This window comes from Acipenser ruthenus, chromosome 18 (assembly GCF_902713425.1).
Source record: "Acipenser ruthenus chromosome 18, fAciRut3.2 maternal haplotype, whole genome shotgun sequence".
Lineage (NCBI taxonomy): Eukaryota > Metazoa > Chordata > Actinopteri > Acipenseriformes > Acipenseridae > Acipenser > Acipenser ruthenus.
Window position 1 is genome coordinate 28,512,824 of NC_081206.1, and position 20,250 is coordinate 28,533,073.

General features: G+C 37.3%; 1 protein-coding gene across 2 annotated transcripts in view; it reads left to right on the forward strand.

Moving 5' to 3' along the window:
- LOC117416686 (steroid hormone receptor ERR2) overlaps nucleotides 1–20,250 on the forward strand; it is a 76,822-nt gene continuing 56,572 nt past the window's right edge. Inside the window, exon 1 of one of the 2 annotated variants that reach the window (XM_058991838.1) lies at nucleotides 1–134. In XM_058991838.1, the coding sequence (XP_058847821.1) occupies nucleotides 133–134 (2 nt within the window). In that variant the 5' untranslated portion in view covers nucleotides 1–132. Of the gene's footprint in view, nucleotides 135–19,793; nucleotides 19,891–20,250 lie in introns of those variants that run through there. The other variant, XM_058991839.1, reaches the window with a different exon arrangement.

The window sequence follows — 20,250 nt, forward strand, 5'->3', positions numbered from 1 at the left end:
TGCAGACAGTGCAGGAGGACTCAGAGAATCAGACAGAGTTACTTGGAGTGCCAATCAGAGAAACAAAACAACAAGCTCGAGAACAACCCCTCAAAAAACCAGTCTTCATAACACACCTTTACAACCCACAGCATGTAAGTAACTGATGACTTCACTGTTCCTTCTGTGTGACTTTTGTCATTCTTTAAGGGATATTGCATTTCCCAAAAGCGATGGTTAAGACTGTTGGTGCCAAGTAGTACTCTACCGAGTTTTTAAAGCATGTATTATCATATTTTTATTATTTTCATTGAAAATACATCCACTGACAGAGAATGGAAAATACAGTATTTCTGCCTCTTGCTGATTTTCATATAACAGAAATATTTACACGTCTTTAGCTGGTCATAAATATTGTACGTATAGAATGAATTTATGGTCAGACTATATATATTCAGTATATTTTATACATTGTTTACTTAGCAGCAGTAAAAAAAAAATGCAACCCCTTTTCCCTATGAGATAGTAACTATGATCTGTTGACGATAAAATGATATCGATTGAATCATACCAGTATAGCCTGGTATGATTGATGGCTATCGATTGAATCATACCAGTATAGCCTGATATGATTGATGGCTATCGATTGAATCATACCAGTATAGACTAACTTTTGCTGCCATAAGTAATTATTTGGGGATGCATCAATTTATTTATTTGTGTTTGTTTGTTTAATTATTTATTGTCAAAATTCGGACATATTCGCAGTTCAGTAGGCTTTACAGCGTATTGTAAATTGTGCAAATAACCTTGTCTCCCTATACTTTTAATATTCATATTTTAATATTTTAAAAGTGATGCAGTTCATTTAGAAAACTTGACAGGGAAACGGGCAATGATGCAGATAGTCTATATTTAAAGGAAGAGATGATCTGGTGTGTTTGCTTTTCTTGTAAAAGGCATTATGATATGCGCTGTGATTCAGAGGAAAAATAATTGTAACTTTATGCTGGCGTTATCGGCTAATCGAAGCTGACGAAGAAATGGTTATGCTGTTAGCAATAAGGAAAACCTATTAGTGTTTTTAAACAAACAAAAAAGTTTAAGCGGAACACTACTGATTATAACATAAAACCGTTTCAATTACTTATCAACAGGTACTGTATTAATTGTGAACACATTACAATTAATATTGTTATGCATTTCTTTCAATTGAACGTGTATACATAATTCAATTCTGTCGTTGAGTGGAAAGGCATTAGAACCGATTGCAATTTGAAATGGTTCGATAGTTTGTAGCTTAGTATTGTTAAAAAGAAAAAAAATCACGTTTTTTACTTTTTTCTTTTCTAACCTGTAGCTGTTGAAACTGAGCATTGTTGGTAAGATATTTCAATTAAACACACATTTTTACAACATTGATTGACATTTTGTAACGATAGATATGTATAGATGCTAAACACAAACGTTATAAATGCTTAAGAATACAATGAAATTGAGATATTCCAAATACAAATATAAATATTGTATTTTTGTAACAGCATAAATGAGTTCATAAGCAGATATTCATGACATACTGCTTTTCAAACGCGCATCTTATTAAAATACAGTTTAATAACGAGTTAAGGGGTACAAAATAGAAACCTGTTGAGGTGAGAGCTTTAAATGCGTATGCTGATTATTATATAGTGCAGATCTAACTTATTCATTTGTATTATTGGTATGATTCGCTTCTGAGCAGGTTCTACCCGTACAGAACAGTCCTCGGAATAATTAATCACAGCAGCCCTTGCGCTCTGCAGGTTCAATTCTACTAGTTAAGTTGTAGAGTTTTTTTCCTTGCCTGGGGATTTGCACAGTGTAGAAGGCTCATTTCCTCATCAAACACGGAGCGAGTGATTTGGAATATTTATGAGGCTCGGAATTTAAGTTAAACATTTAACAAAAAGCATCAGATTAAAATTAAACTGCACAAAGAGTTAAACCCCCTCCGGGCATAACACTGGATAAAAATTAAACCAAGCTACGGTTCAAAAGATAATTTCATGTAAAAAAAAATATTTTTAAATTGTATTTGCGTGTGTTTGTGTTTTTTTTTTTTTGGGGGGGGGGGGGGGGGGGGGGCGATGTACAGCTAAATAAATAAATAATTAAATAAATAAAATCATACATACACACATACATAAATACGTCTTTATATGCATAATCTACATCAAATAATAGAATATCAATCACTGTTGATAAAGGTGTGGTATATGATTATCATTGGAAAAAAATTCGGTGGTTCTGATTTTGTGAAAAGAACCACGTGCACTCACAACACACACAAACGCGCACACACAATGTGCAGGATACAATCACAATTTTGTTTTTAAAGAATATATGAAGCAAGTGGGTGTACTGTTTATTTTTATATTTAACATTCCTGGTTTGCCTTTTTAAAATTATATCCTTTAAACTTATGACAAATATTTTACACTGTTGTTCAGCATATCTGGTTTAACCTATCAGTGACACAATGTACTAATGTACTGTAATTGCTCTACCTGTAGTACCTCAGTAATACAATGAGTACCTTCACTGGTGACCAATTAATTCAGGTTACCATCAAATTGCTACTTTGAAACAAACAGCAGGCACTGAAGTAAGGGCAATTCATTATCATTTGAATCAGAATAGTGAGCTTTTTTTGGTCTTTTCCTTTTTGTGAATAATACCCAGCACAGTATTACCATCAATCCCCTCCACATTGATCACATTGACCACTTTAGCAACACTCTTCTTCTCAAAGTCCCTTTCAGGAGTTCAGGACTTACTGTATTCCCCCCATTTAGAAGCTGAAACTCTGCTCTGCGTTCTCATTGACATTTAGTCAGAGCCCCTGAGGAATTGAGAACCTTCATCAATCATGGAGGAAATAGTTCAGCAGTTATAACATGTAAAGAGCAGGACATTCTGCAGTGGGGGGTCCTAATTTATTACTGATCACTGAGATTCTGTTATGACAGGGAGGCTCTTGACCGAGGCTCACTGAAGTCTACAGGGAGTGTTCATGTATTTCAATAGTTCTGGATTTATTGATCAGATTCCTTTATAGACTCTCAGTGAGTATTCACGGGTCCTGTCATTTGTGGCATAACCAGCTGCTTTAAGACAACTGTAATACACAGAGCCAGCCCTGTTCAGTGTGACTGTTCCTGCGGTCCCACGCTAATACTGCTCAAAAGATCTAACCTCAGTATTAGAAGATACTGAAATAAGAGCCATGCTAAATAAATACATCACCTAATACAATGCAGTGCAAATGGTATAGATATCGCTTTTGTGTGGCATCTCAGATTGCTGTGCAATTTATAATAAAGACAGACCATTAGCCTATATTGCGCTTCCACAAATCCTCCTAAGACAAGTTACTAAATGATTACTAAGTAGATCTTGCTACACCAAGTAGCTTTGAGACAAACAAAAATTGGAGACGTCAACAGTGCTGGTTTATATGTTCTTTTATTGTAATGATGAGTTTTAAGCTAATAAATATATACTGTATATTCAGGTCAACAGCTCACACTGTTGTTACTTTTAGGAAATGATAGTGAACAAATACTTTCCACAAGGCAACTTGTTCAATAATACATGTGAGAATTAGCTGTGTTGTATCTGTATGGTGAGTGACACTAATTGAGTGGCAGTTGTTAACATGTGTTACCAGTGTGCATTAATGTCATTTATTACTGCACTTGATTTATTGTAATCTTCACAGAATTTATGTAAATTGTTCTTACTAACAGCTAGTGGCCTGGAGTGAACCACAATGGTCTGCAGCCCCTGTGGTTCTATTTTTATTTCAGCAATGTCGTTGCAAAGCCCACAACATACTCTGGAGGAGCACTTGTAACAGAAATTATGTTAGTGCCTTTAATTGCAACAACTTAGTACGTTTCAAACCAAGAGGTCTAGATTGCACAATTGTGTTACAATTCTGCCTTACCTGTTTAATATTCTATTGTGTGTATTCTGTATAAATCTCTACTTTTCTATTCTTGCACAAAAAGGCTTTTGAAAAGACTGAGGCTGATTTTTCTAAGGTGGGGAAATATATTAGTGTTGCACAGGCTCAGTCGTGCACAATGCTCTACCAATGGGCTTCACTGCACAGAGCAATGCTACTGTGCCTCTCCATCTCAATGTGTGTAATAGTTGGGATAGTTAATAAGCATGGCAAATAAAGATATTAGCAGAAACAGCAATAGAAAATCGTACTAAACACACACAATGTAATTCAATACATAGAAATTATACATGAAATAAAGTACCCCCTTAAAGGAGGAAACATGCAGTAACTATCAGACCTTGTTTATTATCCAGCTTGAAAATCTCCAGTATGCATACTTGACCATGTTTGCATGACACAAGCCCTCGGTGGCCAGTATCCCACATCACAGGCATTCTGCACAATTGGCACTGGGCACTTTTGCAGGCAGTCTCAAAATAGAGGCCAGGGATTGGATGGGTATGGAGACTCCCTAACGCCCTAAGAAGGAGGGCCCTCCAGGCAGGCTTGAAGCATGAGGAAAATAAAGAAATCCACTAATCACTCCTATTCCCCCTTATCAAACATTTACCACAGTCACTTTGCAGTTTTCCCATGCTTTTCCAATGGTTGTACTCTGCATTTACCATACTTTACACTGGTTTGCCAAGTTTTTAAATGTGCTTTACCATACCTCTCTGTGCTTTACAGTGCTTGCCTTTGCTTCACAATGCTTTCACTATGCTTTATTACTCTTTGCTATGCTTTTACTGTGGGAAACTTTTATGACGGCCTTCTCTGTGGAAATGTAATTTAACAAGTAAATGGCTATGTTTACCTAGAGTACACATCCAAAAACCAGTGCAGTTTATTTACACCTGACCGTGTTATGGTAGAATTCTTGTTAAATTGCTTTAAGAGCCTTGCATTTGAACAAGTTTACTTTCACATTTTTTGCATATTTCTTAATAATGGATATTTTTATACCAGTATAAGTTATTCAGCTCATTAACAACATTAATGAAAACGATGTGTTGACCCGAGAATAAATATCTGCCTTACTTATCTGCAGTACATACAGCATACATGCATATGTGTATATATACTGTATATACATATATACTGCTGTGCAAAAGTCATGTTTTTACTCTGCATTTTCCGCATCTCAATCACACATTGTTTATCTGACCCTGCCATGCCTTACAACAATTTAAAGGATTTTGCCTTTCTACATGTACATAAAAACGCTTTACATTTCTTTTTTTGGATGCTTCTTGCGCCCCCCCTTGGACTGCTTCACTCCCCCCCCTAGGGGGCGCCGGTGCGCCCCCCCGTTGAGAACCACTGGGTAAATGTGATGGACTCGCCACCACAGCACCTCACACCAGCTGCCATGCACTCTTCACCCTGAGCTGCCGTGATCACGAGGTCTTGAAGACCCCGATCAACACGAACCAAAGACCGCTAAACGACAAGCCTGGCCTCCCCCACCCAAACCAAGCTGCATCAACAACAGTCAAAGCTGCACAACAGCAGAAAACACCAGCGGAGGCCCGGAGTAAACCCCTGATGCTCACAACATCGATATACATTGTAACTCCTGAATGTGTCCAAGACTTTTGCACTTCAATGATCATATATATATATATATATATATATATATATATATATATATATATATATATATATATATATATATATATATATATATATATATATATATATATATAATTATCCGGTTACAAGTGGATTTTGCACAAGGTGTCATTCTCGTTAGCCATTTGATAACAGTTCTGTAAGCACAGCTGGTGTTCCTGATTTTGAAAATCCATTCACTTTAATATGCCCCCAAGGCTGACTGCGTCACGAACGAGCAGCTATTACACAACTGGCTAGTCGAAATGGACATAAAGTAGTTAATAGTGTACTAGATAATTAATATCACATGGGGGTTTAATGGACTGTGACTACCCCTCATCAACTGCAGATCATGTGCCCAACTTTAGAGTACAAAACCTAAAGGCAGGGTAGTCATCTGACTAGTACAATGTAGTGAAAGTAGCTCTATAGTGCCATTAAAAAAGCATTGTTCTGTATTGCTCTGCTATAATAAGTGGTGCTATAATTTTGATTGAATCCTGCCTTTTTATTTAGTTGAATAAATATAAAAGAGAGTCTTTTTTTAACGTTCTCTTATTTTTCAACAAATGGCAATCAGTCGTTGACCTTTTTGTTTTTACATTGTTTTAAATAGTATTTTCTGTTTTCCTATTGCCTGGTAGTTCTTGAGCTGGCTTGTCTGCAGTACTCATCCGATCAGTCTGCTCAGCCAGTTTAAACTCCTGATTCTTGATTCTCCAATCCTCTATCACTCCAGTGTAGAAGCAGAGAGTCTAGAGAGGCTTATAGTCTTCCTAAGCCTCCTTAGAGATCGTGGAAGCAGAGCACTCACAATCTGCAAGTGGATTAAACTTAAAGTAATCAAGTCAGACCTGGTTATGTTTCTTCTCCAAACATAAACACAATCTGCTTAATAATCCTGCAGTTTCCCTTTCTCCTTGGGAATGATGACTTTCAGAGCCTGCTTGGCATCAGGAAAAGTTTCTGTTGATGTCAACTACGCATCGGTGTCTTCATGATGGCTTCTGTTAAATACAGCGCTCACCACATACTCGAAACACATCTTTACCCTGAACCATGTTACTGTTGAAAAGGCATGCAAGAAACACTTCAACATTATGTTGTGGATGTCCACACTAGATCGTATATCTCTACATCTATATTTGTATATTTCTTTGTATATTTAGATATAGGCGCTCCCTCATTTACTTTGTTTCACAATTTTAACAAATGTGCTTAATTCGCCGTAAAGCAATGTTGACAGTAAAGTGTACAGTGACAAATGTTTGGGCAACAAGTCTTCACATACTCATCTGAGAATCTTAACTGATCTGCTGGTTGTGATCTCCACCTCCACATCTAAATGTAAAACTGCAGGATAAGTGTGCAGGAATAAAACTTCTACAAAATGCAGCTGTAGTCATTTCATATACTTTCATGAGGCCTACCAGGACGAATTACAAATAATACAAACAGCTTGGCCCCACTTGGTAGCACTGAATTAGGAAGAGGTGGATTTTTAATATCACAACTGCATGAAATACCGTTGATTATAAACCCAGTGCAATTGTTTTTGTTACCAATTTAATTTTTTCTATTTAATATTTTATTTTTCAACTACTTCAATGATTACATTTATGTTTTTTTTCATAAACTTCGTCACGTACGAATTAAATTCTTCAAAGGGATTACCCTGGTATCTGAGAGGTTGATTATTAACTGCTTGCAAGGTTTCATTTGAATTACCCCCGTTAAACAAGAAATTATAGGCTGGAGAGAGAGGCTAATAATGGTTATTAACCTCGCACAGGCGTCGCCATAAAAGTCTGCCTTAATAACGAGGCCCACCGTCAAGCCTGCCATTGCGCAGTCACGAGACCCCTAAGGATCGGCTAACTTATTAAAATAATGAATTAGCCGACCAGATTACTGCAGCCTGCGGCAAAGGCAATTATCCCACTCTAAATCCCTGGACATCGCTCCACGGCGTGATAAAACAAGCGCTTGGAAATCGGAGCTCTTACTGCAAATGAATAGATTGTTAATTAGGATCCCTCCCGCTGTGGGTTTCCTTATAGAAAACAATGGTGATACTAGCTGAGCAACAGTTTTAGATAGAAGCTAATCAGGCTGCGCTTTGTGCCTCCTCAAAACACATATTGTAATGTGTTTGGCTGATGCTGAGTCCATGCAGAAACTCTCTGTACTGAGCTTGGCAGGACCGGGGGAAACTTACACAAGAAACATGCCAGCGACTGCCCGGTCATATTACAAGGCCTGACAATTAAAACCCCTTTCCTCTGAGGGGAAACTCATTCATCATCTAAGGGCCAGCGGAGATATGGAAGGAGCAATTAGGAAGGCAAATCAAACATTTCTGAAACTGGTCTAATATGCTCATACTGTGACACATTTTCAGTGCTATCTGGCTACGCTTTAAATATTTTTTGTCCCCTGTTTTGTTGTTGTAAATATTTGTATTTAATTTGTGTTTGTGTGTTTGTGATTGAGCTTTTACTTTTGCTTAACTACTGTAACAGTCAGGAGTGGACATTAAATTATTATCATCGTCCACTGTAATATAATCATGTTATAAGAGTACATTTAAGTATAATGGCATTACCCTTATAAACATTTATCATAGTAAAAGTATAGCAAAGTGTAATAAACATAGTGAAAGCATAGTAAAGCATAGCATAGAATAGTGAGGTACATTATGTTAAAGCATATTAATAATCATGACAAACCATGGTGAATGCATAGTATAACTGTGCAAAAAAAAAAACCCATGCAAAACACAGTGGTAAACTTTTATAAGGGTACTGTGGCATGTAACAAGGTAATAATGGAACTACTGATAAAGGGAGTTTGAGGGAGTTCCGTTATTACCGAGGAACATATCACACCAACGCCATTACCACAATTATACAACAGATTTTAAAGTGATATATATGCCTTAGTTGGTCTGGAATCATCATTGTAGTGTGTTGAAAGAGTTAATTTTTGAGAGCAGGGCCTGATCATCTGTGTGGCTCGTTTTATCAGAAAGCAGTGATTTTAGAACAGGTGTCATTACTTAGTGTCATCTCAGCCATGCTTTTTTTTGCCTTTCCGTTCTTGACTAATAACGCAACATCTGACCTCCATAGAAAACAATGCAGTGTCTGTTTGTTGTATAATATGTTATATTATGGTCTTGCTTTAAAATAGCGATGAACAAACCTTTATGGACAGACTTACTAAAAGCTTGCTCTAATGCACTGCAAAGTTTGCACTGCTGCTTAGGTGCATATAATTAAATACTGAGTTTCTAGTTCAGAAGCATTGAGTTGTGTTTTTCTTTTGAAAACTATGTGGTGTAGCTTAGCCTCGAGGCGTTCTATTCAGGTATTCTTCTGAATAGTCCAATGAACAATGCGGGTGCATGCCTATGGGATTTAATGGGGTTAAAGTAGCACTAGGAGCCTAGACTGTATAATGAAGCTGTTGTATAATGTTCAATGGATTTATAACTTTAAACACTCAATCAACTGATACACAGTAGAATAAAAAGAAACTAACAGTAGTAATACAATTTGAAGATTTTCAATGTGCAGAATTAAAAAAAAAAATACTATTTAGAAATTGTTGGATTTTGTGTTTGTAGTGAGAACTGTAATCTGAAGCGTATGAAAACCAAATCAATACATTGCAAACAGCCTGTCTGTCCTTGCTGTCATGGCGTGCGGATGGGGTTAACTGTTCACTTGATGGCTTGGTTGATGAGTGAGAGGAGCAGGTAACATCCCTTAGTGACACGTTTTACCTGCTTTAATAACTCTGTCATGCTTCACAGCCAAACATTTTTCTAATTTGCCCCAGGTTATAAAACTCTCCACTACACTAAGCAAAATATGGTACTGTTGGAAATGATCATTTTTCCACATAAAAAAAAAAGGTGTGAAGTATTTTTTTTGTAGCAGACACAGAAATGGAAACAGGAATCAATGCATCCGTGTTGTAAATGATTATTGTTTTAAATATAATGTTCATTCAGTGTTGCAGGCACCTGGTATAGTGAAGCAGAGCTTTCACAGATTAGATAAGATGTATACTGTATACAGGGACTGTTTCTCCTCATCCCGGTACAGTGGACTCTACTGGCCAGGTGCCTGGTGAGCTCAGACAGACACCTGCAGGGCTGGCCTTTGTCCTTCAGAGTCCGGTATCCAATCTTGAGTTCCTGGGAGGACATTCCGTTCTCCTAAACTGCGTGGGGAATTTACTGTGGTGAAGGAACATAATTGGACTTTAAATCAGGGAGAAAATCAGGGGTATAATAATAATAATAATAATAATAATAATAATAATAATAAAATGTGCACTGCTGTTATACTATTTGGGTTTTGACTTCAATTTCAGGAACCTCCTGTGACAAGATTTCCGACATTTTGTATCTATGGCTATAATGTGCCTGTGCTTTAAATGATGTATAAGGAACTATCAAATAAAACTGCTTCATTGTCCCCTCCCTCCTGCTATTTATCACTTAAAGCTTTACAGGGACAAGGAGGTGAATATTAATGAGATCATTTTCAGAGGAGTTCCACATGAAAGCCTCTCACGGCAACATACATTTTTAATCATTGAAAGAAACAGAACAAAAAATGCAGTAATTTGCAATGATATAGCACTGTGTACTTAACACAGGTTGGGGTTCTCTGGAGGAGCAAGCAGTGAAAGCTAATCTATTTATTATTTATTAATTACAGAGATGCATTAATTACTGATTAATTACTGATTTTAAAATGCTAAAATTGTTTTTAAAAAGGTATACATTTAGTATACATTTAGTGAAAACACACTTAAGGCAAGTTTTAGTGATGGCACATGTGCCTGGATTAAAAAAAATAAAAATAAATTGTACGGTTTGGAATTTATTAGATCTGAACAAGCAGTTTTTAATTAATTAAAGCCAGACCAAATTAACAAATTATGTTTTACTTGTCATGCTACAACATGTCCAAAATTTTTAAAAAAAACCCTACCCTGGACAATCCATTCCTTTAATAGTAATTCTGTAATTTAAGAAAAGCACGACGTAAACACCAGGGGTACAGGTTTTTCAATGTGAAAACAAACGCAGATGAAATGTAATTACCTGTAAACCTCACAATAGCACCACAACAACCATTTTTTCAGTTGTCCTTCTATATATAAGTTGAGCCACAGTAAATTTTAAACATCTATTAGGATATGTAGCATGGAAGAAATATGCACATTGATACTGTAACAATTACATTCGGTCACTGAGGGTTGAGCATTCATTCCAGGAGTTAATGGAAGAGAAAACTTGCTACAGCCTCCAGCCTGTGTCTGTTTGGATCCTGTTTCCTGAAAGCTGACTTTCTGTGTCACTGATAAGCAAGCAATCTGTGATGATCACTTTCAATAACCTATAACTCAACCCACAATTGTGATTTCCAATGGCTCTATGAAGCACCCTAATGGCTCTTTCTTGTTATCCAGTTGTAAAGTGGCTGTCATTCCTGAAGAGAAGCCTCTTTAGCAGCAGCAGTTTGAGGGTAAAAAGGTGAAAGAAATTTCAGTACCAATACACCTGGTCCCCCTTTTCACCTAGTAATGGTTTTTATTTTGCTATACAGAAATACTTTCAACACATTTTCCTTCCAGTAGGACTCTTCCAAAGGCACACATTAAGTCTACTTTGAAACAAGTGCACATTAAAATTGTATAAAGCTAGCAAGAAGCTGCTTTGAACTGCTTCTTTGTGGTTATATTTTGTTCCTTTAAATTAGTTGTAGCTTCATAAGAACATAAGAACGTTTACAAACGAGAGGAGGCCATTCGGCCCATCTTGCTCATCAAGTGGCTTCTTGAAGGATTCCAGGGTGTCAGCTTCAACAACATTACAGTGGAGTTGGTAAACATTACTGGGGAGTTGAGGTCCATTGAGTCGGACAAACTGGAATTCAAACCCTCTTTCTCTTCTGCAAGCACTACCACATTTTTATATACTGTATTCATTCTAATATCTGATAAGCAGAGTGGGTGTGATTCAAATGCATTTGCATGCTAAAGGTGACTTAAACAGATATAAAACCTGTTCAGCCGCATGACCCAGGTTATTTGCTTGATTATTCCATGTATCCAACTGGAAAAGATGCCTCCTAAAGGAAACGTGGGAGTAAAACCTGACACTGCTGCTCCTTGTTCTGCCAGCATTTATCAATCTTAATCTCTGTGAGGGCCCGAGAAATTGGAAAACTAAGGAAAGTAATGTTGTGCTCAATGGAAGTTTTCCTTTGGAAACTTTGCTTTCCATTAAGAGGTAAATCAGTCCTTGGAACACTGCTCTCAGGAACAGTCTTTTTTTTTTTTTTCTTTTAATTTGTGATTTATTAAGCTCTTGCGAGGGGAGCCAGTTTGGCAGCACTGAAGAATGAAGTCCTCTGTTTATCCTCAGAGCAGGCCCAGAGCAGCAGCTACAGTGCGCTAAAGAAGCAACCTTGCACAGCAAACAGGGCCGGTCACAATCAGGCCCGGGGAGGCATTTGTTAGAATCTGGCCCAGAAAAGTGACAGCTTTATTAAACTTAGTATGCTGTGAGTAGTGCCTTTTATGTGAACTGACAGCAGTGTAAATATATTTTGCACATTTAGGGCCGGTTTGGAAATAAAAACCTGAACTTGTCCTCAAGGACTGATCTTGGCAACTCTTTTCTTAGGACAAGCCTGTAACCTGTGTTAATTCAGCCACTTCATGTAAATATCTCAGTAGTTCTGTATTTCCATCATCCACAAAGTACGGCTTGAGATAAAAGCCCAAGGTTTTCACAGCCAACAGATAAAAATAATTTTCGATGTTGGAATTGAACCTGTGATTAACAAACGTCACAGGCTTCGTATCGTATTTCAAAACCCTTAACCACTGCAACTTATCTGAGTTAGCATTATAATAATAATTATTATAATAATAACTGATTACCCCAGTTTCAGAAATGTCCCTGCTTATACTTGGAAATGAATGGTACCATAAAACAAAACCATTGTCTTCTGTGTGCTTTGAAGGCTTTTCCTCATAGCTTGATGAGTTCTATGTGGGTTGGGTGGTATAATAGGTCTTTTTTGTTCTTTCTGAGCTGGGGTCCTTTTTTCCCTGCTGGAGTATCTGTACCCAGCTGATGACAGCCGAGGCTGGAGGCTCTAGTTCTGAATATTACTGAGGTAAGGATTCAAGCCTGGGCTCCTATGGGACACGCGGACCAAGTGAAAGCTAACACTTTTATTTATCTAGTGTATTATGCCGAGTGCTTTCTTCTTTTTTGTGTGTATTTCCAGCCTCTCTATTTTCAGAAGTCGTTCGTTGAGAGATAAAGGTGTTTTTTTGGAGATCGCCTCAGGGGTCTCTCCTCACTGATTGCATTAAACTCACAGTAATTCTCTCCTCATTAGTGACTGCCATGTTTAAACTCCTCGCCGGAACGGTTTGATGAAATATCCGCTGTTGTATTAGCAAGGAGGGGAAAGAAAGAAAATTAACCACAGAACGGGTAACAAAAAAAGGCTTATTGAATGTCATTCTTATCAATTGTACCTGGTTCTCTTTCTTTCAATTCTGGGTTTTAAGAGGCATCCAGATTAGTGGAAAACCTTCCACCTGGAACCCGGCCTTGTACAGAGCAGTCGTGTCATTTATTTATTTTTTAACATGAATTAATTTGATCAACTGGTAAAAAAAGTGACACTGCAGGTGGCATAGGGACACATTAGCCCTGATAGATAACACAACTCTGATTTTTGAAAAATGTATTTCGTGATAAAGTGATAATGAGCTTGGCAATGACTTAAACAAAGGAATTGTGAAGTTTAACTGTGAGCTCCCATTAGATTCCATTAGGATACTGCTTTTGTTTTATTCAATAGTGACTGAAGCACAAAATGACTGGCGTAGGATACCCAAGGTGACATATCTGAGAGTCAGCATCCAATTCCCTATGTGATCTAGCTCATGCTCAGTGTTACAGAGACCCTGGCACAGCAGGCACAACTTAGATCCTATTTTATTTTGCCTAAGGTACAATCACAAGCCTGCTACATTTACTTGTCTTTGCTTGGTGCTGTTGGAGCCAGGGTTTGTAGTTTTCATAGATGTGTCCTCATAAATGGCATGGTCAGGTTCTCACAGATCCAACTTCAAAACACTCAGTCAAGCAGGTCCCGTCCAGAGATACAGAACTAACTGCTCAAGGAGATGTTAATTAAACAGAAACGGAGACCGAGAACCCTCCATTATAAAGCAATCGTGTGAATGGCCACAGTAGAAACACAGAGAGCGTTGATCAATAACATGTGATGCTTTCCCCGGGCTTTTCTTCATATCTGTTTTGTTTTATAAAGAGGTCGCTAGAAGGGTCAGGTAGGTAGGGACGGAGGCAGGGTTCTGCTTCTTTATCAATCAGAATTTTAATTACACACGTCTAGGGCGACAGCTAGATTAGAAACCAATTGACGCTATCGGGCACTGAAATCTAATTACAGTTTATTGACAGATAAGGACAGTGCCCCTTCACTTTTCAACAACAAGATAACCCTTCTATAAAACAGAGGGGAGAACAGCAGGTCCCACATAATCAACATTCGGCTTCTTTGAAGGAACTTGTTGACAGGAAATGAACGTTCAGATTGCACAAGCAATTCAACCTGTTGCAACTACGGGGAATGGGTCTTACAATAGAGGTATTTTAATTAGCCTGTATTCTACGTCAGCTTGTTGTTTTAATAACTGAAGGAAACTGTAGATACGTTTAGATTAGAAGAGATTGCAACAGAAAAACACCAGCTGAACAATGCTCTTAGCCTGGCAGTAAACAGCTGCATTCTATTATCTTAAGCTGCAAAGGTACAGTTATTTAATGGGGAGAAGGAACTAGAAGATAGTCTACCCTGTAAGGAGGGAAGCATTTCGTTTTTGTCAACCTTGGCCATCTCAGTGGAAGGCTTTCTTTTTTTATACTCACAAACGGGCTGCTGGAATGGAAATGAGTGGAGAGTTTTTGGAGGTGATAGTTCCAAGGAGTGGGCGGGGTTGTCTCCTCTCAAGTTGCTTGCATGTTTTCATTAGTTCCTTTTTGTCTTGAAAACATGTGAAGGCCATCTTGTACTGCAATACGCTGTTAATATGATATTAACATGACTTTAATAGAATATTAAAACTCACTCGGCAGAGTTTGATGTATTTAATAAAATATGACTGCACAGCAAATTCTGTTGTGACAAGTTTTGGTGCACATACAAAACTGTGGCAGTATATAATATTTTGACAGCAACATGCATCACATATACATCAAAACAAATAGCAAGAGGCACTATAAATACAAGTCAATGCAGTTGAATTTAGTTTTATACAGTTGTTACATTTTAACTTATTACACTCTCTGTAAGATCGGTAGGGAGGCAATGAATACAACATGCATATCCTATTGTCTAGTACATATCCAGTGCAATCTCTTAGCCAGTAGAATACCCCTGCCACAGGGACCAGCACTGACTTCATTGCAGACAATGAAATGGCAGGATTTCTGTTCACCACACCAGTGCCCGGCTAGCTGAATGGAACGGATGCATTGTATGTTGCATGAGGTTAGCTTAGAGTGTGACGTGAGACACAAATACGTGCATCTCACTATTACAGGCTTTATACAGACGTATAAGGTCACAGGTCAAAGTGGGTGGTACCAATACATTTTCCATAACTTAAAAAAATGTGAAGTCTGTTAAAGAGACAGCAGCGACATTACCGGATGCTTGTGAAAATACACAGAGATGCTTAATAAATGTTGTCAAAGTGCTGCTGTTTAGTACTGGTAAGAGCAATGCTCTGAAAACCAGTCAAATCCCTGGGTTCAAAAACCACCCTGAGCAAATCTCATAATGTCTCAAATGAAACATGGATATACTTTGGACTAATGTAATTTCTCTTCTTGCCACTTTGTTCTATGAAATAGGGTACTTCACCAACACATACTGCAATCCACTGGCCTCTAGTTTATCAGCTGAGCTGCCAATGTATCTGTAGTCTCATTGTAACCTAGAACTGTTAGCATTGGGGTGCTTTAGTCTGCACAGTCCTATATAGTCTATTAGTCTAGCGCATTTAATTTAGCCCGTCACATTAGAGCTTGTTAGACCACCGCATTCGGTTCCCAGCCAGCAGAGAAGATGTACTTCACCTTTAAAGCTGAAAATCTGCCTCAGGTAAATATGGAGTAAATTATTGGATTGTTGTTCTTTCATTTGGCTGTGTAGTAATGGCTGGATTATAAACATTGCAGCATATAGATTTCCTGTCAGTTCCCATGAATCAGACATCCTTATCTTATTTACCGCTTGCATTCCCACCAATGCTGCGAGCTCTTTTTAAAAAAAAAAAAAAAACAGAGGCACTCCAAAGTCCATTCAAAGATTTCAAAAACCACTTAGTCCTCCTGTCCACATTGGGTAAGTAAGTAAATATAAAAACTGATGTGCACTGACTTCAGAGCCAGCGAGAAATGTATTCTGGATCAAAATTGGGTTAACTAAAAACATACAATCCAGGGGCTGGGCTGGTTGCAGCCAGCTGAACGTATAGGCACGCCATACAATCAGAGAAATGGGCAGATTTGTTTTAAAACTGTATTCTGTCCCCTTGTGATCAATGTTTTATTTAATTCAACAAGGTTCTGAAATTTCAGTATGTATTGTATCAATCAAGACAGTATGCAGTAGACTTATCAGACGGGTTAAATAAACTTAGCCTGGCAACAATAATGTTTTAGAGCACATATTCTAATTAATCCTGCCCTCTACTTAATTTAAAGTTGAAGGGGTGTGGTAAGCAATTAAATTGCACAGTGTTCTGTTTAGTATTAAGTAAAAATAAATAAGCAAATAAAAAAACAAACAAATAAGACACAGAATTGAAGCACAGGGGAAACTGCTTTAATTCTCCATTTTCTCTGTTTAATTATGAATACATTATTTTGGTGAAGCTGGATAACGAGGCAGTGTCTGTACAGACATGGAAGATGCTAAGAAAGATCTATATAAAGCTTCAAGCAAAGGTATCTCTCAAGCTCAGGGTTAATTCAAGTTTTAAATGGAAATTAAAAGCTGATGTATTGAAAACTCAAACATATACCGTATAGTACAATTCTTTCATATTTGTATTCTTTTGCAGAACATTCATGTGTAATACTTTAAATCTGAAAACTCTGATAGTGAACCCAAGTTTTATTTCTGCATACAAATGATATTGCTTAGATGGTACCACTGTTACAAATAATCTAGCCCTCCCAATGGTAATTGGTACTGCATCTTGCATCTTTGTACAGTTATTTTAAATCACTTCCTATAAGCATTTGCCAGTGTTTAGGTCAGACTGCAGTATATATTCCATTGCAGAGCCACTCAGTTAACAGTTAACTGTGTAGAATGCGTTTCTTTTGGTAGCACCTGTTTTTCTGTCCACCTACAGGACTGTATATTCTCAGACAATTAAAATAAACACAGCAATGTGTTTACAGGGGAGTATTGTTTATTGTTTCTTTATTGTTTTTAGGTTTCCTATTTTCCATCTCTGTCCACACTGTATAAATGTAATCTCGTATAGCTTTGTGATAAATATTTGTTCACATTTAAGACAGATTGTTCACTCTTACCTCGTTTATCACAGGTAAAGACTTCTGCGTGACATACTGTAGCATCAGGTTTATATATATAGCTGCCTTTAAAACCCTCCAGTTTGTAAGATGTTTTGCATTGTTTGTCAGGAATAGTGGGTCTGTAGATACATACTATTTTATTGTATTGTGGCATTGCCTTGTATTGCTATTCGGAGATGTAAATATGTTAAGAATATAAGTACATAAAGACATACATAAGTAAATTGCCCATACGCACATATAGAGGTAATGACCGAGATCTCTACAGTTAATGAAATACACTGTCTGGAGCACAGATTAGTGTATTGCTATGCATGCCATCAAGTAAAACAACCAAGAGGCACAAAGCAGAGAAGGTTAGCAGAAACCTGTCTGAATAGAAAGTGCAAAAATACTTGTAATGCTTTATTCTGCTCTTCCACAAGTTTCTCCCGCTCTTCTGAAGATAAAACTTACATGCGTTATTGTTGGTTGTTTTGCTATTGATGGTGTAGAGCTTGTTCTTAAAAACTGAGGTTAGCAGTTTTATCATCACCCTTATATTATACTCTTACTATGCACTGGACTCACACCACCACAGTTTATAGGAGAATTACTGATTATTGCTCACCATGTATTCTAATAATAATAATAATAATAATAATAATAATAATAATAATAATAATAATAATAATAATAATAATAATACTAAACCTGCGGTAGACATTCATTTGATATATTATTGTTAATTAATACATCAATTTGCAAAGTTCAAAAGACAAGGTCCTCAGAACAGGGAAGTGAATGAATTGCATTTTGGTAGGAAACTGTTCAGGAAGTCCCGTGAACCTCCTACCAAAAAAGTGATTAAGTGATTAAGTAGCTTCCAGTTTTGAGGAGATTATCTTTAGAATCAGCCCCCTTGCAGACCAAACAAATGTAATTCCAATGATCTCAGAAGAAATGCTTCCGAAGCATCTGTCCAATGTCATAATATTTAATACCCTTTTGTGTCTGAATGATCTTAAACATCTGATGGTTTTATGATCCCAGCTAATAACTTAATTTAGAAAAGTACCAGCTCTGGCCTTTAAGAAGACCGAAATATATAATCTCCATTTCAAGGTTTCTTTTCATTGCGTCTTACACTGAGGCCGCTGCTAATAAGCCTGGGCAGAGGGATTTTGCACCTTTAACAAATTACATTTATAGATTTTCCCTTTGTGAGGGATAATCTGAGCTCATAATTTATACCACATCTGAATCTCAGCAGGGAAAAAGAAATCTGATCTCTGAAATTGGAACATCTCTCAGATCTCTGCCTTATTATTTCATTCCCACAGTGTAAGAAACTGTTCAGTTATACATTCCTACAGAAGCAATGGGATTTTGTATTGATTTTGTTGTGTCTGTAATTAATGACAGTATGCAGTATGTAGTGCTAATGATAGTACTCATGATTACTTCATGCAGAGGCCAGTGATTTTTTAAGTGTCTGAAAAGAAAAAGACAAACTGCCTAAACATGGTCTCAAAACCCAATTCCGAACTATTTGTGTTCTGTCAATTAATATATAGCTCTGCTGCCCAAGTGTTGTTTGAACCCAGTGCAAAAGTAAGCAGTTTATTATTTTATAATTTGTTTAATGATGAAACTGGAAACTGTAAAAATGCAATTGTTACACACCTGGCTTGAGTGTTCCTGTGAAAAAATGCTCCCTCTAGCGGTGGACCAGAAATTAACATCACACAATACATTACTAATGCCATTTTAGTTTTTTAGTTTTTTTTGTAAGGGATTTTTTACAATCTGCCATCAGGTTACAAAAAAAAAAAACTATTAGAAAAACAATAAGATTGATAGAATATTTTTTGTACATCTTAAAGAATGAAGCAAAGAAAAGTCAAGAAGAAAGAATGGGTTGTCTTCTTTCATTTTTGGCACACAGATAATTATGTACTATACAACATTTGCTAGCCTACATTTCCACATTTCCACACCTCTTACAAAACACAGTAAAATAATACACTAGCACTAAACAATAGTGTTCTAACACGTTGGGGGTTATTTAAACTATTGTGCCAGACCGCCACTGTATAATGATGCCAGCTTGTGACAGTTTGTGATTTATGGTTTATACACTACCTGGAATTGTTGTTAGGCACCATGCCATCAACATAATACCTTTATAGAAACAGCATTTGAAAGTGTCCGTCTCAGTGGTACTGGGGTTTCCAGGGATTCTGTTACACACGCCGGACAAAAACTAATGGTAACTGTCCAGCTAATGCTTTGGCAAAATGCACGGTGCCTGTTCCTCTTGCTTTACATTAGTGTCCAGGAATGGAGGTGAGCAGCTTTAAGGCTCTGAGGTGGTTTGTGAGTTTTAAAGTGTTTAGCTCTGTAGGCTGGGCAGTCTGAATGTAGGAGGAGGAGGAGGAGGAGGAGTTGCTAGTCCTGTGTTAATAAACCCTACATTTACTAACACAGAGGCTGGGGCTGCCACTGTAACTCTGAGACTTCATTCTTCATAGCAGTACCTCCTGGGGAGTTCACTATGACCTACCTGTCTGATAAGGTAGAGTAACCATTCCTCCTTTGCACGTCTTCTTTATCATGCAAGTGCAGTACTTCTTTTTCTCATGTGTTTACACTGCATGTGATTGGCATAGGTCCACAAAACAAGGATACATATTTTACTTGGAGAGTAAGGATTTTTTTATTTTTTTAAATGCAAAAGTAATCTGTACGAGCCTATGAATCTATTTAAAGTTTTTTTTTTTTTTTAAGAGTTTGGAATTTTGTCTCTGATTTGCCTCGAATTAAAAGTTGTGCCTGAAGACATTGCAGGGGTCACGTAAAACTATGACTTTGCATGAGTGGTGTCTTCTGTATGCTGTACCGTTCATGTGTTCAGCATGTGTTAAAGCTGTGATGC